Here is an 18,217-nt window from a genome sequence, read left to right on the forward strand (position 1 = left end):
AATTCTGATTAGTTTATTCAAGGCCGTGAGCATAGTACATTTTTTACTGAGTGCGTACTAAATCAAAAATATAGAGCACAGAAGATATTTAACTAATACTTTGCTGCACTGTCATCTGAAAACTATCACCAAGCTAGTAAAACATAAAAAGTAGAATAAAAATTAACCATAGAATTTTTAATACGCAACAATGCCTTATTAGTACAGCAGGTCTTTGGAAATTCAATTTACCGACTATATTACAGACTGATTGTTACCTACAGATCGATCACTGGTAGAGTGGTGAATACTCACTCCTGCGAAATCCTATATACCAAAAAAATAGCAATGTAATCCTTTTCTGTCTTTCATGATTGTCTAGTTAAACCCAGACCATCATGTAAGAAACAAACAATGGATTACTTTTCATACAACAAATTATTAATGGATTTTTAAGGGTTAACTGGAAAGATAATAGAACGTCATCTGAATGATACATGATTACTAACAGTCAAACTTTAGCTTCCGACTATTGATTACCTTTCACTATAAACTATACTTCTTTGTACATATATCTAGTGTAATTAGGAGTAAAATTCATAATTCATATGTTACTTATAGTGAACAAAAACCTGATATTCAGTAACGTATTATTGTTTACTTTTCATATTCAATATTATATTACTCAATTTTTATCATTAGAAAAAACTCTCAAGATGGGACAAAAACCCTTAAAATCTAAGAAATAATGAAAACTGGTATTATTCTGTATTTGGTTAGAAACATAGGGTAATGAACCTAAAATAAACCGATTTTTCAGAACTTTACGTGAGTGTTTTATACGAGTTGTTTTACTTGTGTATTAATCAAAATGAACTTCGTACACTGATAACAGTAATAACAATAATAACCATGGCGAAGAAAACACGATATCACCATTGAATGTCTATTCAAATATAAATATTTAAAATCTACTATTCGTTATACATTTGATAATTCAGTGCCATAATATGTACTTAAGACTATTTGGAAAAAACAGTCTCCAGGCAACTGAACACTTGAGTTAATGAGTACTGGTAGTAATTATGTTTTGAAGTGCAATTACAAACCATGGAAGTTGTTAAGAACATTTATATGAATAGATTTTCAGTTTTTTTTAAAGATGTGCAGTAAAGTCTTTCATTCTATTATGTTCTTATTGTCCACTGTATTAGCAAACAATTTTACAATCAGGGTATCATGAAAACTGGAACATTTAAGCTTAATGAAAAAAAACATGGTAAAGCTTTAAATAAAATAAACAAACTTGACATTTAATTGTTATTGTTTTTTTTAGTTTCAATCAACTTTGATCATGTATATGCAAACATTACCTTTACATATATAATAAACCTCTTAGTTAGCGTTCATAAACTTGTATAAACTACAAAGAACAAAAATCTCATAAATAATACAACAATTAGCAAATTCATTCATAAGATACTAGGTGATTGAAAATAATAATGAAGTTCCTTTGTATAAATTAAATTATATCAGACACAAATTTGTTTCTCAAAAAATAATGTACCTCACTAGATAAAATCATCATTAATATTAATAAATTATCATTACTGTTATTTTAATATTATTTAACTCAGGTTTCCAGTTCCAAAATTTTGCAATAAAACATTAAGTTAGTTTCTGTTATAGGATAACTTTAACTAGTCAATTACTAAACAGTAGAAAGAGCTGGACAACTGTTTTTCACTAGTTTTACACTTCTCATTAGTGTACAACAATGACTATATGTGTGACTAAACCCACGATCTTCAAGTTTCATAGTGAAAAAGTTACTTTTAGATCATGTAGTCAGTAAGCAGTGGTTTGTGTATCCAATCAGTAAATTCCTGATATAGTGCGACGATTATACAATGTCAGTAATGATTCCTATCACACTCGAGACGTGACGGAACCTGGTTATGTCATCTGGTTCAGGGAAAGTAACACCACTAAACGTAACCATAAACAACCAGCACAACGAGATTAAATTATCAAGACAAGTGCTAGAGTAGTAGGAGAAGTAACAGTGTCGATCATAGTTATAAACATTAGACATAGACAATATGATTCTATGACAAGGAATTAATTAATCTTCAACAATTTACATTCATTGGTATTTTGATAGAGAAGACTGACTCTCCAAACAGTAATTCATAATTTTTTAGTTTTTCCTCACATATATTGTGCTGAAATATTAAGAGTTAATTATAAGAACTTTCGTCGGTAAGACTATAATTTATGGACGACCTTTGAGTGACGTTAAAGTGACCTTGAACATATCCACCTACTTACTGGGGCTAAATGATGGTTATAAAGCAGTGTGAAGAATAATGATTAAGATTTATAGTTGATGTTTAGGGCTAGGAATTAGATTTATTTTCATCACGAACTGACATCAGCTAAAATGCCGAAACGTTATTTAGACAAATAAGTAAATGAATTTCGCGCCAAAATCCAAGACCCGTTATCCTAATTCTGAGTGGTTCATTCATAAATTATAGCCTCGCCCTTTCGTCTATATTTGAACGAATATTGTACAGTAGTTGGGCGTAAAATTAATGTGACAAATCAAGGAAGAAAATTATATTTGTAAAAATCTCAGCGAATGAACCTTAAGTAAATCGGACGTCTCGCTCGGCAATCTGGATCAACCAACCGTTGTCTTAACGCACTTTTCTCCACTTTTCACACCAAATGACTCATACGCATTACAGTGAATTTTTACTTTCAGTATTGCCAACATCACTGGATGGACTGTTTAATATACAGTTAACTGGAGAACCATTTATTTATTTTTATTCGATAATTTTAATGTTTGATTATATTTCCTTGAAATAGCTTGATACAGATCGCTGAGGAAAACGTTGGATTTACTCAATTTAAATCACTGAGATTGTTTAGAGATGTTATTATCCTCCTTAATATCAGTAAATATTTATTGAATAACTAACCGAATACACGTCACATAAATTATATTACCTTATAACGTGACGACTAATCGAGTTGATTACGTAATTTATAAAGACATGACGTTAATATATTCAAATGTTTGCAACACTACAGCTATTTTTTCATTTGTACAAAAATCGTAGTGCAATATCAAAGGCATTACTTAAATAAAAGAACGTAATGCATATACACTTAAATAATACAAATACAATGGTTTTTGAAAAAATTAATCTACATGACGACTGTTAGTAAACTCAAGAACCAATTCGAGCTTAAACCTGTCTAATTTTTCTCAGAATTCGCAGCATAATGAGAAACAATAAGCTAACATATAGACTTTAAGAAGTATAGAAAATTTAATAACAAATGGGCGAGTGTTTAAAAATTCGAATAATATTAGTTGATTATTTCAGGATGAGATAGTTTTGAATTTCATCCCATGAGAAATAGTACAAATAAAATGCCAACTGAGTAACCATTTGATATTTATGGATGATCTGCAGTAACATATTGTTTCATAATACTTCAACATATAATTATAAAGTTACAAATGTAAGAATTAGGTTAAGTAGTAAGTAGAATAATATTTATGACCATTGTTTGTTGTTTATTGATTCAAATGCATTATATGATAGAAGTTTAAAGATGCATTTTGCTATGAACTATTACCAATTTACTGATCACTTAAAACATTACAGGACATAATACAATCTCCCCCATCGAAGAAACAATGAAACATTTTAGTATTCAAACACGCAAAATACAGAGAAAACTTATAAATATTAGGTACGAAATGAAGGCTTTGATTAAATGGATCCTGACACAATGACTGAAACGTAGTTATTATGACAACTGGACGATTCGACTCTATTGACCTACAAAACGAAGATGACTTACATTACTCGGTGTATGTAAACTTTTAAATCAACTGGACATTTGGTGGTAATCAACATCATATGATTCAGTTTTTAGTATCCATGACATACCATCAATAAAATTTAAATGTGAAGAAAATGCCCAATGATTTCACATCGTGATAAAGATTCTTGCGATTTTAGTGGACGGAAGGCAAGTTACAGGAAGTAACATAAGTTTTGTGCTAATTGGTACTCGTAAACATGGTATATTTGTAAATTTGAAGGAGCAGATTTTCTTAGATGTACACAAATTCAGTTATCATCAAGTACTAATTGTAAAAATGTTTACTACTTAGTGATCAACTCACTTAACTATCTCAGTTTTAAAGGAAATAAGTAGAGATGCAGTAAAGCTCAGTTATGTCTTTTCTGATTGTATCGCTGAGTAACCTGAGTTTAAATAGTACGAACGATGTCATTTCCAAACTAGAATAAAACCTTATACCAGGGGTTTATTTAACCGACCATCAACTTTGATAAAATGCCAGTTAACAACCACTATAATTTTGGTGATTCATATATATATAATATTTCATATTTTAAATTCATACATAAGTCAAAAAACGAGTGTATCCACTGACCAGATAAGTAACTATTTACTTATTAAAACAGGGTCACGCAAATTTTGATATAATGATAATGAAATAATTACGCTAGTAAAACACACAGTTCTCCAGCACCAGGACATTAAATAAAAACATTACAATTCAGTTATAAAAGCAACATCATTCTGTTTTCATTATGCAAATTAACTGTTTCGTTTTAGTTAAAAATCTTAACAAAATATTCACCTGATATTCTAAACGTTCTGATATTTAACAAATACAAAGAAATTCCCATTTTCTCTTCATCGAATGGCATTTTACTACTGATATTAGTGCTTCACTAATCAAACAACGAAAGGTTTTTGAATACTATATCTTTAAGTTAATTGTAGTGCCAGATTCAGGGAAATAAGTCATGTTACAACTCAAATGGAAGAAATTAAGAGATTGATTTTTCTTTACAGTAATCGTCATACATCAATGTCACATATTTGCACGATATTTTAAGTGTTCTAAGGAGTAACACTTATTCTTTGTTTGTTCTTATTGAACATATATTACTGACAAATAAGGTCTAAACATGCAATGTTACAAGTGGATAAAAGTATTCTAGCTGCTGAACAGAGTCGTCATCAAAACAGAATGAATTAGTTAACTGTTAAGAAAGTATAAAATGGTTGAAACGCTATGATTCAACTTATAATCCTGAATGAAAATTAAATTTTTAAAGTTACTATATGCAGATTGTGTTTTATAACTGATGGCAATACTGTACAACTATCGGGAGCAAAATTTATCCAAAACATTTCAGCTTACAGATAACATTTGAAAATTGATTGTTCCAACCTTTGTTGACACAGGTGCAAGAAGTACATTGCAAAAGCTATTTCATCTACGAAATCCATAGCAATTAACTATTACATTGCGGGTAATAACCAGTCTATCACTTTTCTTTTCAATGTTCCTTATTAAACCAAGTCTAACTCGTGAAGTTCAAATATTTTTCATTGATATGACAAAAAATCGTTATAATTAATAATTTAAATGAAAATATTCTCAGATTCACAATTGATTCTTACAATTCAGTTGGTGGATCACGAAACTGATAGCTCAAATATCACCAGTTCTTAACTGTGATAATCATTCTTTGACCTGCAGGACTGGACTATTTCATATTGTATGTCCCATACTGAGAAATAATGTTTCAACAATTTCACGTCTACATAGTTTAAGTACTCGTGATAGTTTTATCTCAGTTCCAAAGCTACAATTATTTTTGCTATCGACCCGAGACTATTTATATTATCAGCAAAGAAAAGATATGAAGAAAAATAGGCCAACAAATGTGGTTTTTCGATTCGAGTTTTCCAGTATTTAGCATAAGTTTTTTTTATCAAAGTGTAGAAATACATATGCTCAGCTTCTAAAGTTTTTCAATTACAACAAATCTGAAGAAATACGATTTATTGCAACAGTTGCACCAGTTGAAAAATAAGTTACCCAAGTTTTTGAGTAGGATCCTGTACAAAACAACTCATAAGCAAAGTAACAAATGACAACCAACATTGAACGTTAGTGTTCAATCTCCAGACGTCAATAAAAATCTCTATATTGACTTTAGAAATTTTTATACCCAGCAATACCATTGCTAACTCCCTACAACTGTGGAGGATCAACCCAAGCATTTAGATTATATAAACTGTCTGCCAACTAGTTGTTGGACGACAATCAATAACATATCCTAGTTAAATATACTAATTAGAAATCGGCACAACACCATGTTCTTTGGTAAGCTACACATCTACAGTCAATTAATGAAGTCTTGAATCTTTGTTAATCGAATCGCTTTGGTAACTCAGCTCTAACAATAAAGAATTAGAATTTGGAAAGCTTAGTAGTAAAATCTCTATATGGCATGGTTTTCTGTGTACCTTATTTATGGATATTGACAACACGAAAATTGAGTACTTAAAAATGACGTCTTAATATTTCTCAGTAAACCTCATCAATAAAATATGGAAATATGACGCAAAAGTGATAAAACGTTTTGCACTTAATTATTTCTTTGATTTTCGCAACAAACCAAATGGGAAAAATCACTGTTCAACTGTTTAGTTTTGGATAGCTTACAATAATTTGAACACTATATCAGGTCAACTTATTCATGATCTTCAGCAAGGAGACTTGAGTAGATTCTTAAAGTTCTAATATTCATCCGTAAAAAAGCTATCATTAAACAGGAAATCTTGGCTTGAAACTTCTTACTGGCTGCCTTTAACCGTACAGTATATATATATATGTATATATATATATATATATATATATATATATATATATATATATAATCTATACACTGAAAATTCCTTTTTAAATCATTTCACTTTCATCGATACAGTATGCGCCTAAAAATATACCACACAATCTGTAATAATATCAAGGTAATTAGAACTAAATGAACGCAACAATTTCATTAAGATGATGATTTTATTGATCCAACATGAATTCTAATCAAAATCAAGAATCTACACTTACACACTTACACCACCATGCTATCGATAAATGTACAAATGTACAAATATATGGCAAGCAAAATAATGAATTGCTTAATTGAACTAAACTGTTAGACGATAAAATGCAATTTTTGCACTGTGATTTGATAATATGAGGAATTGTAATAAACGAGAACATAAGTGGGGACAATCGAATGTGTTTGAAAGCAAAATTACAAAATATCTTGGTAAAATCTGAGAATCGTACAGTAAATAATTCATTTGCAAAATGTCAGACAATTGTCTCAGACTTCACTGTTATTTTGTTTCCACATCAGTCATTCTTTGTTCTCGTTCTCTTTTCTTTGATCGTCTTAACCTTCTGCCTCCAGGCATTTTACTTTCGATTGATGATACATACTACTTATAACTATCGGCATCAGTAACATACACCACAAAATTATATTGAAATAACTATAGTAAGTCATAAGTAAAGTCCCTAATAGCCTATTCTGTATAAAAACAGGAATATAATTATGGTTCCCCCTAAATAATGATTGGTACAGAAATTAATATGAACTTGAAACACTAATCTGGTATAGCATTTTTGCAGAGTAAATTAGTTATGGGATACCTTTTAGGTTCAAGGTAAAGCAAAAACAAAGCAAGAGAAATAAGGTCAACTCTTATAAGTCACCGAATTTCATACTATTCATTGTTTAATAAAAAAAGGACGCCAAAGAAGTAGATTTTTATTTCGTGGGCTCATTTTATATGTTTCCAATCTTATATTGAAAAGCAATAATATTATATAAGCAGTATTATTATGTGCGATTAATTGAGATAATAGTGGTTATCACTCTATATGTTAATATTTTTAAATTAACTACATGATTTTCATATTAATTTAGTAAGCTATGGATAAATAATTAAATTAAATATCATTATCAAATTAAGTAATCAGCAATGACCAACGTTTTACTCATCTATTAACTTCTACCGTTTATAAATACGTTCACGTAGACGACATAATGCAACAGATTATAATAGTACCTCCAAACACCGCCCAAAAGGGTTTATCATTCTGCTTGATTAAGGCATAGAAAAACCAAATATATATTTCTAATATTGGAAAGATTATTCAAACGGTTATCAAGTATTTTTACTATTGACTAATATAATGTTAGTAATGGAAGTACAACTATCTAACATGTAATGATTATACTGAATATCATTTTTAATATCAAAGTAATTTGCTAAAATAACTATCTTATATAAATCATTTAGATAAATAACTTATATATTCCCTGAAAGTGTATAACAAAAAAAATAATAAATTGCATTAGGAAAAATAGTTTTGAGAAGATTGAACAAATAATCAATAGAAAAATAGAATCCACGAAGTTGCGCCACCGTACACCATTGTCTTCAGTGAGTTACTATCTCACAACAGACCTGGTTGTAGTCCACTGGTAACGGTTTCTCACTAGAACTCCAGGAGTTTTTCTTGAAGTCAGTCACTAGTGAGCAGTTGATTATTGTCAGAATGGGTTTTGTGGAGAACTTTAGAAATTTCACAGGTTGAAATCATGAGTCGATCGAAGCTAGACCACCGTGGAAAACCTGGAGGCACTGGACGGCCGTTTCGTCCTAGTATGGGACTACTCAGCAGTGCGAATCCACGATCCCGCACCACACGGGGCTCGAACCCAGGACCTACAGGGTTAGACATTAACACCGCTGGATGCCGGCTCAGTGGTCTAGTGGTTGAGTGCTCGCGCGCGAAACCAGTAGGTCCTGGGTTCGAGCCCCGTGTGGTGCGGGATCGTGGATTCGCACTGCTGAGTAGTCCCATACTAGGACGAAACGGCCGTCCAGTGCCTCCAGGTTTTCCACGGTGGTCTAGCTTCGATCGACTCATGATTTCAACCTGTGAAATTTCTAAAGTTCTCCACAAAACCCATTCTGAGAAAAATAGAAAAAAAATTATAGAGAGGAAATTTTTTACTTGTTGATAATTTCTCCTATTCAATCTGACATACGTATGTAGTAACAAATTGTTTACATTATATTGATATACATATAAAATTATTTCATGGAAAATAACATATCCATTTGGGTTTCGTTTTCTATATAAATCAATAAACAGTGAAAATATTTCTGATGACCTGTAAGTTTATTGAGTTTACATGTAATTACAACGAAACAACATAAGCATAATTAAGTAAACATCAGTGTTCGATTTATTAAAACAAAAATAAGTGAATAATTAAACAAGAGAATTCATTAAACTATTTAAATGATCAATTGCAGTTATTGGTATTTTTGAACTATCACTTTCAGTCGTAAAACAACGATAAAGAATTTTTTAATATGAAGCATTTTTTAACTGTTAGGAAAACATTTCAGGTCGACATTTAAAATAATTAACATATTTATATCTATAGAAAGAAAAATTCGTTATACTGAATGAGGAGAGTCTTTTCTTGATGAATAAGTTATGACATTAATAATAAGTGATCCTTTATTTAGGGGAATGAAAGGTATTATACTAAGATTACGGTAATTTATTGCTTAAAATCATTGAAACATCGATATACTATTGAAAAATATCATAGATTGATAAAGTCTATTTAATGGTGAAACGGTAATTTAAAATAATATTCTTATGATATTTGTTTGTCTATAATAAAATAAAAATTATGTCAGTTATATACTATAAATTTATTATTATTATTTTGTTAGCAATGAAATGAAATGTGTAAATTAATAAATCATCTAATCATTTACATAACTGTATGTATGTCAGTTCATTAACTTTATATATAGTTTGTTTCGCCACAACATATATATATATATATATATATATATATATATATTGCTGGGAACAATGGACGTTAAGACTCTGTCTTGAGTTCAATTAGTATGATAGTTAATTTAACCCTATTACTAAGTCTGCTATTGATTTCACACTCATTCAAGTTCCAACCTCTTAATTTTCCTTCAGTCGTAGGTATTCCACTTTTTTAGAGTCTATATATTATTTATCATCTGTCCATAGATAAGAATAAAATGTACACTCAATAAAAACTGTGATTGAATATATACAATTTAAATTGCATAATAACAAAATAACATTTAAAGTTATCTGTTGTTTCATACATTAATAAAATCCAAACCATATTTAAAAACCGTCTGTTTACCTAGATAACTTACTACTTGCTAGATGACTGACCATTTTTACAGAAAATTTCACTCATAAGATCCAAACTAATATAATTGTTCATTTGCGTGATTTAGGTTGACTGTGCCAATCTTAAGACAGTTGATGTCAGAGACTGACATCAACTAGAGAACCACATTAAACCAAAGAGCGGTGAACTGCTTAACTTCAATAAACTCAGCAGCGTGACAAATACCAAGTGATAATACTTGATTAAAGGTATATTGTAAAATGACTTGAAAATGTGGGCTAAAGGTGTTATGTCCTGTACAAGATCTTATGGTCGTGGGTTTAACTCTATGTGAGATCGTGTATTATCACCGTTGAGGAGTCCTATATAGGAACGGGACAAGCATTGATTGTCTTCCGCTTAGTAATTATTACCCATTGGGTGTCAATCTGTAACTAGAACTATCTTCGAATTGATGTTTCCTTTATGCAAAAGACCAAGATTTCACTAATACAAAATGCAATATTATCACTACGATTACTCTTTATTACTCCACATGTTATGCAAAACAATATTTTTTTCAACTCGTAAGTTTAAAGGTAGATTTTATAAATAAAATAAAGAATTACATTTAAAGTTGTTACTCAGCTTACCTATCATTCTATGATACTTGGATCTCTGAGTTTGATCATACTGTATTTCTAATGCTTTAAATTACTAAATGTAATGGATGGAAAGCTGTTTGCACTTAATGCTTAGTTACATATGCTTTACTTGTTATTCTTTCTGACCTTGACCAACACTACATAGAGTTATGCACGTCGCTTGCATTCACAAAACATTATATAGGATAGGCAGTACAATATCAAATGCCATAATTTACTACTTATTTACACTCACGATTGGAAAGTGGCTATAGTTTTCTATCCAGTGGTCAATTAGCATAGAAGTCAGTGTGTCTAAACAAAACTAAAATGTATGAATAATGTTTAAAGAGGTGGAAAATAAATTCAGTTTTCCGGAAATGTATTAGTCCACACAATATATCGACCTTGTCCAACTTAATGTGATCAATAACTGCTGATGAAGAATTTAAACGGTTCAGTTAATCAATTGGATAATTATTTGACAGTAATTATCTGTGACCTTAGTGAAAATCAGAAAAAACACTAATAAAATTATCAAAACTTTTGACATTTAGACATTTAGACGACAAAAATTATGATAGTTATAATCATTTAACTGTATTAATAATAGATATTTATTTTAAAGGATCATGAAAAACAAAATCCTCTGTGAAACTAAATATCTTTTGAACTAGCGAATTACTATACAAATCAGTAGTTTTAGCTATACTGTGTTTTAATGCTCTAAATGTTATGTCATGTTGAATGTTCTCTTACTTCATAAATATATATATTCCATCACCTTGTCATTTAGTTCAGCCTGACAGATTACTTAACATGCAAGAAAATGGGAAAATCTAACAATAAATTCATTCCACATCTTAGCCATTCGGATGTAAATGAAAACTTTTAAGCAAAAGTGTACATAAGAAGCCAAACTTCCGAACCACTTACCAAAATTCACTAAAATAACAGACCATTAAGGTCACACGCAAGTATAAAGCCCTTTGAGTACAGTCTACGTAACTAGAGCCATAGGGCAAGTTAAATTGATAAGAACACCAAGACGAGACCATCATCGATATTTTTCCTTGGTTTACTGAAACAGCATTGCCTTTGCTGAAAATGTAACGCGCAAAATGGTGGTATTGAAAGTCATTTTGCTGGATTTATTGGTTAGGTGGATGGGAATTTTACCCACTGTGCCACCTTGAAAATAAAGTTTAAGGTACCGAGTTTCTTTTTTGATTGCTAGTCAGTTATGATCAACTTTGAGCTTGGCAAATATATGGGATGGCTCAAGTTTCCATGCTACATTAGCTTAACGAGATAAAGTTGAGAGTAGTAGGAAAGGTAACAAAATAACATGACAGGGTTGATAACGAGAAAGAATGAAGATTTAAAATATGTTTCAGAGAGTTATTGAAGAGGTATATATGAAGAAACACTGGAATTCAAAACCCAGATGAAGATGCCAGATTTGAGTCTGATCACCTCTAAATTTTTTTCCAGTTTACTCCTACACCGATTAACATCCCTCACCAAGTTAGGTGATGGTTAAGACATGATATATATATATATATATATATATATATATATATATATAACGTTTACTATTCGATTGTCTCAAATTTGGTAAAAACGAATTTCATATTCTGTGATTGTTGTACAGCCACTACATTTAATGTATGAATCCATCCATTCATCCATCATTAAACTGAAGGGAGAGTTCAAATACATGACTAAAATATAAAATATCTACCTGCATATAACTTTGAAATGTTATTATCAAGTGATAGAAAAAAAATCGATATAAAGTTACGTACAAATCAAATAATGTTTGTTCAAGTATTATTTATTTACTGAACTTTCTGAATTTACCATCTCATTATACATTCAGAAAATCTAAATTGGTAAAATGCTGTTGAATTTCAATAGTTTTACCACCAAAAAAAATTGAATTTCTATAAAAATGAAGCAACTAATCTAGATAGACTAGAAAAACTTTAAAAAAATATCTTTTTTCATTAAACAGACGAACAGATATGTATTAACGATTACTAAGGAACTGCACTTTCATGTGAGGAAAAAGTTTTAATATAGGGGTATTTATGACGATTGTAGGATTTCCATAGCTCAACTCATGAACTGATCTTAGCTAGATTACTAATAAACGTCTGGAAGCACAGGATGACCATCTCGTCCTAGCATGAAACTCATCAGTGATGAGCATACACAACCCTGCAACCGGGACTATAACCCAGGACCTTTGATCTCGCGTGCAAATGCTAAACCTGTATGTCACTGAACCGGCATCCAATGTCAAACTTTAAAGCAGTTTTTATCATTAAAATTAGTGAGTACGTTCATTATAGAACATCAACATTGATTAAAGAAAATGGGACTATAGAAAATTACATGGACCAATAGTCTACTAAACATTTACTCGTACTATTCTAAATAGATTTTAAATCAAAAAATTATGTGTAACTGTAACGTCCTTTCTACCTAAAGATTACAGAGCAAAGAGTTTACCTTCGTAGTTCCAAACGTTTCACCATACAAACCAGGTAATATAAACGGTTATCTACTGAGGGTTAAAAAGTATTTTAACTATCATTCATATGTTTTTTAGTATCTATATTAGCAGTGCTAGTAGTAGTACATGGGTAGAAGAATATGACTAGTCATAATTGGAACGAATGGTAGCATTACATATTGTAAAGAGCATTTTATGACGTACGCCACTGCGGAAATTCACCTACGATCATCAACCGAATTTGAAATTCTTGATAAGTGGTACAAGTTGTAGAGCTTAATTTTCTTTATATTAGTGTGGGGTGCTTCATCTATCGGCCGATTCAATGTATGTAAACTGATAAATATGTGAATTTAAGTAGATGCAAAGTAGTTTGATTATCGCTTGTTAGTTAGGCGCTTCCTATATACGTTTTACTATCATCATGTTGAATTAAGTGACATTTCTAAGTCGTCTACAAATTTCTTATTTACAGCAGATATTTCTTACAACATGTGAACAAATTGAATAATGAGTTGACTACATGCAAAAAGACAAAATAACTACTTTCAGTAATTTTGGTCAGACGATTCTTCGACAGATCCAGAGTTTTCAATTGCGTAAGATTTCCAATACAATCTGGAATCGGTCCTTGCAATTGATTACTTTTCACTACTAATGTCTGTAAAAGCTTAATAAGAAAATATATTTTGCGGGTAAAATGATACAGGTTATGATTAATTTTATAATGTGGACAATTACTACAGCCAAAAACATCAAAGATTCGAGTGCTGTTTGATGAAATATTTGTGGAACTTTAGTCTACATGACAAGTATGAATAAAAATGAAAGACATAAAGGTCATAATAATAAAAACTGGATAATAACCATGAAAAATTGTTTAAGGACAATAATAACTTATTATGGTTTAAAATTACAAAATACTTATCCGAAAATCAAAACATAGTGATAATATGAAAGACCTTAAACATACGAATGTATAGCTTAGGTAAATTATTTCGTCGAAAAGAAGATTTTCCTCTTTGAATTCTCTTTATTTTTATTCAATGACACAACGGACTATTTTAACTATCTGAAGAGTTGCAATGGCACCTAAACATTCTCTAAAAGTAACTACATCCTTTAAAAAAGGTAGAAATTATAGTTTTAGCATGCAAAATCATGCTCATAAATTAAAAAAGCTTATAATTCAGTTATACTTGTGAGCGAAAATGGACTTCAATAAGAATCAATGATTTACCAAGGTGTTTTAACTCTAATCGTCAATAATGTCAAGAACAAAAGTCTATTGATAGAATTTGAGTAAGCACTATTAAATCACAGATGTCATAATTCAGAGCGGTACATTGGTGATTGAAACAAAGCAGAGGAATGCATGGGATATAACAGTGCCTTTTTCAACCACTTTTCAAGATTGTACTACATGTGACTTGATCAAAGTATAATATGACTCAAATATGCACATAACAAACCAGTAATAGCCGTAACATGATTTTAAATTTTCTTCGTTAGATACTAACAGGAAGAGAGTATTAATAGCCATCACACAGAGAAGCTATGCCCAAGATACATAATACTAACTTTTATTCTAGCTGTCACTTATGTTTGCCATCTTTTGTAATTATTGAATAATAGCACTGTACCATAAAATAATTTAACCAAACTTCCGCTAACCTGGTGATTTTAAGCACATTTTTATTGTTTCGAAACTCTGAAGTACATCTAGTGCAGTAACAGAAACTAAATTCATTATAGTGCCAAACTCATTTAAGAAAGACCATTATGCTATGAAGATATATTTGCAACGTAAAAGTAAAAACATCTCGCAGAATGTCTACAGTAGGTTTTTTCTACAGAAAGATCTTAAAGTATCAACCTATTGTCGCTCTTGAAGTTTATTGACTACATGTTGATTTACTCTCCATTGACATCAGGTCCCTGACAAAGTTCCACATACCCGACTGTTACCAAAGTAGGACAGTATCAAAGTAGAAGATTATTTCTGTGAATAAATAGCTTTTCAGTTGGACCCAAATAAAAAGCATTAACTGTCTAGCTTAAAAACGGTGACCGATGAAGTAATGCAGGATGCAGTATTAGAACTAGCATCAATTCCCTCGTATGTCAATGATCTTCCTGGTTTTTCGTCATCGTCAGTTTTGTGACTGAAGACTCTTAATAAATGTATCAAGATACGATGAAAGACATGAAACAAAGGGAGTAGTGCGGAGGTTTTAAAAGGTCTGCGGAAGTCGGAATATTTTTATGGCACCCAGCGACTGATATTGAATGGATCTAGGTGGATTATGTTGCATATTGGTCATTAACACATAATCAAATTGCGAAAAATGTTAAGTCACTTGTTTTCTGTACACATAGTCATTCAGAGGTTAGTATCCATCAAAATTTTAGAACCGTTGTACATGTTTAGTTACCCTCGAATGTATCAGAATTCTGTAGTTAATAAGTAGAGATTTCAGCAATTCTTTAAATCATATACGCTGTGAGTTCAACTGGAACTCATGTGTTGCAAACAGGCAGTTAACTTGCCAGAAAAGGGTAGTAAGAAATTGGAAAAGGTATAAAAATCTCAAACAAGTTGAATGTATGGATCTCAGGGCTAGTATATGATGACAGATCCGCTGAACTAAACCTAATTCTTTTATGAGACACAACAATCAGAGGACATCTCAGCCTATTAAACGTCAATTTCGCATTAGACATTCCCTCATTTTTTACCTTCTAAAACGGAAGATTAACAGGGGCACTCCAACATCGTTCAAAAGGCCATGGAGAATAACCCATTAGTTACCTACAGAACTCAACACATGTTTCTAACTCCATCTTCATGAACACTGAATGGATAATTGTTTTAAATAAGAGAACTTACTTCTCCGTAATTACCACAAGTCCCACAGCCTTCTGTACTTCCTAGACTGAAAACGAAATTCAACTGTCTGTCAAAATGTATTACGTTATTATTTGAAACAAACGCTAGGTTTAAAAAGTTTATGTGTAAGACAAAATGAAAATCCAAGAAAAATATCATACAGGATAAGTGAAAATAACAAGACTAGACCTACACATAAATTACCAATAGCAGATATATCTGTTAATTTATTGTAAGTCAGGTAGAGTTGTTTCATTAAAGTGAATTTTGTTATAACAACAGGAATGCAACCTTCAAGCCTGTTGTGCCTGATATCAAGATGAGTTAGTTTTGAACAATAACCAAGCTCATCTGGTAGAAATGTGAGGGAGTTTTCTTGGAGCCATAACTGTGAAAGAAAGTAAACTAAACTACGGCATACTCTCTGGAGATTCTTCAGAAGTCCGATCTGCAAGGGAAGACATGTTAACTTATTATCATACAAAAAAAGCTCTATTAAATGACTGAGACTTCCAATGTCCGGAGAAACGCTGTCAAGCCCCAAAGAGGACAAGTCCAGTACCAATCTACTTTTCGAATCAGAAATCAGCTTGCTGCCGTCCTGAAATACTTTTTATAACTTCTCAATCGAAAACTAACGGAATGATTAGATTTCCTTGATTTAGTTAAGCTGATAATTTTTCCATTGTCATCTTGATAAAAGACCCCTCTCTTTGCGGCTAATGAAGCAGGAGATCCAGGTATCCCCGGACTTTGCGATGAGCATATTCCTGAGTTGAGAACAGGATGAGAGCCAGTACCTGTAACATAATATCGCGCTTTCAATAAGAACTACTTCGGATATACGTCTTCAAGGATTTGTATTGCTTACTAAAAAATTCTTTATTGACTGACTTTGCCTTGTCCTGTCCGGTTGAAGTGTATGAACGCTGCCTCTAACCAATGAAAAAAAGTTGAGAAAATATCTTACCGGCATATTACAATCGGTTTACCGCGTTCATGTAAACCTTGAAAACAAAACCTTTACTAGCACAAATACAAAATCCAGTACTTCCTTAATTGATCATGAGGTAGATGGATAAAAAGTAGATGAACTTTGTTAATTGACAAAAGACGGTTATTCCTGTCAGGTGTTGAGGCAATCATGCTAGTCTTTAGTTATAGAGACAGGCCATGTGACATTTGTTAATCCTTGTGTTTAATAATATTACTGAGACATCTGGATCAGGTTTTGCAAGCTTCAGTAATTTCGCATGTGCTTATGGTCAGCTCAGAGGTTATTGAGCTATGGGCTGACAGAGAGACCTGTAGATGCACTGTCCAACTCCTGATGATGCCGTAAATATGAACTCCCGAGGATTTTCAAAGCAAATGCTAAGTACCCACCTGTTTGTAATGATCGTCCAGTTAAGATTAGTTCTTAATGTAGACTATGAGGGTTCAGAAACCACTGTCAACTCCTATAGTAATAACTATAGTTCTGAGAGTAGGGATTGGGCACACTAGAGCTTCAGGCGTAGTGTCACGGACGCGGAATTCTGAAAACTAACGACAAATGGAGTCTCGGTAAATTTTCGGTCGTGAACTTGATCGTCATAAGAGGATTTTATACCGTGTTAGACTGTTGGTGCACAGACATGACTCTACTGCCTTCATTTAAAATATCTTTTTAGCATAATGTTCGGGGTAATTAAAACCTCGTAGCGAGATTCTGACAAAGAAGAAAATCAGAGGAGCAGCAAGGCGCTTGGGTATGAACGCGAAGCAATGCTTAACATTTTATAATGCAACAGACAGAGGTATGATAAATTATTAGACCAAATTCATACAAACTTTTGTTGCTAGAGTAAAATGTCATCAGAGGCTTTAGAAGAGATAATAATTAATAAAGAACAATCAGTTGTGATATTTATCAAGATGGAGTAAGTTCAAATAAAGTGAAGGAAGTCAAGGTTGGAATTAAGAAGGCTGTTTATTGGAATGAAAAGTGCATATGGAGAGTAAAGTGTTAAGAATCTAATAAATATCTATTGTCTGATTATTTTAGTTTGTTTTTTTCCTTTTTGATCCA

At 31.5% G+C, this 18,217-nt stretch overlaps 1 protein-coding gene across 2 annotated transcripts in view; it reads right to left on the bottom strand.

The window, feature by feature from the left end:
* The window catches only part of MS3_00007624 (uncharacterized protein), a 38,469-nt gene extending 21,183 nt beyond the window's left edge, over positions 1-17,286 (bottom strand). The window contains exons 1-6 of one of the 2 annotated variants that reach the window (XM_051215937.1): positions 17,117-17,286; positions 16,982-17,081; positions 16,786-16,946; positions 16,568-16,747; positions 16,340-16,534; positions 13,803-13,926 (exon numbers count right to left, since the gene is read on the bottom strand). In XM_051215937.1, coding sequence (XP_051066480.1) covers positions 13,803-13,926; positions 16,340-16,534; positions 16,568-16,747; positions 16,786-16,946; positions 16,982-17,081; positions 17,117-17,122 — 766 coding nt within the window. In that variant the 5' untranslated portion in view covers positions 17,123-17,286. The other variant, XM_051215938.1, reaches the window with a different exon arrangement.
* Positions 17,287-18,217: the final 931 nt, after the last annotated feature.

Source organism: Schistosoma haematobium, chromosome 4 (genome assembly GCF_000699445.3).
Source record: "Schistosoma haematobium chromosome 4, whole genome shotgun sequence".
In the NCBI taxonomy this organism is placed as follows: Eukaryota; Metazoa; Platyhelminthes; class Trematoda; order Strigeidida; family Schistosomatidae; genus Schistosoma; species Schistosoma haematobium.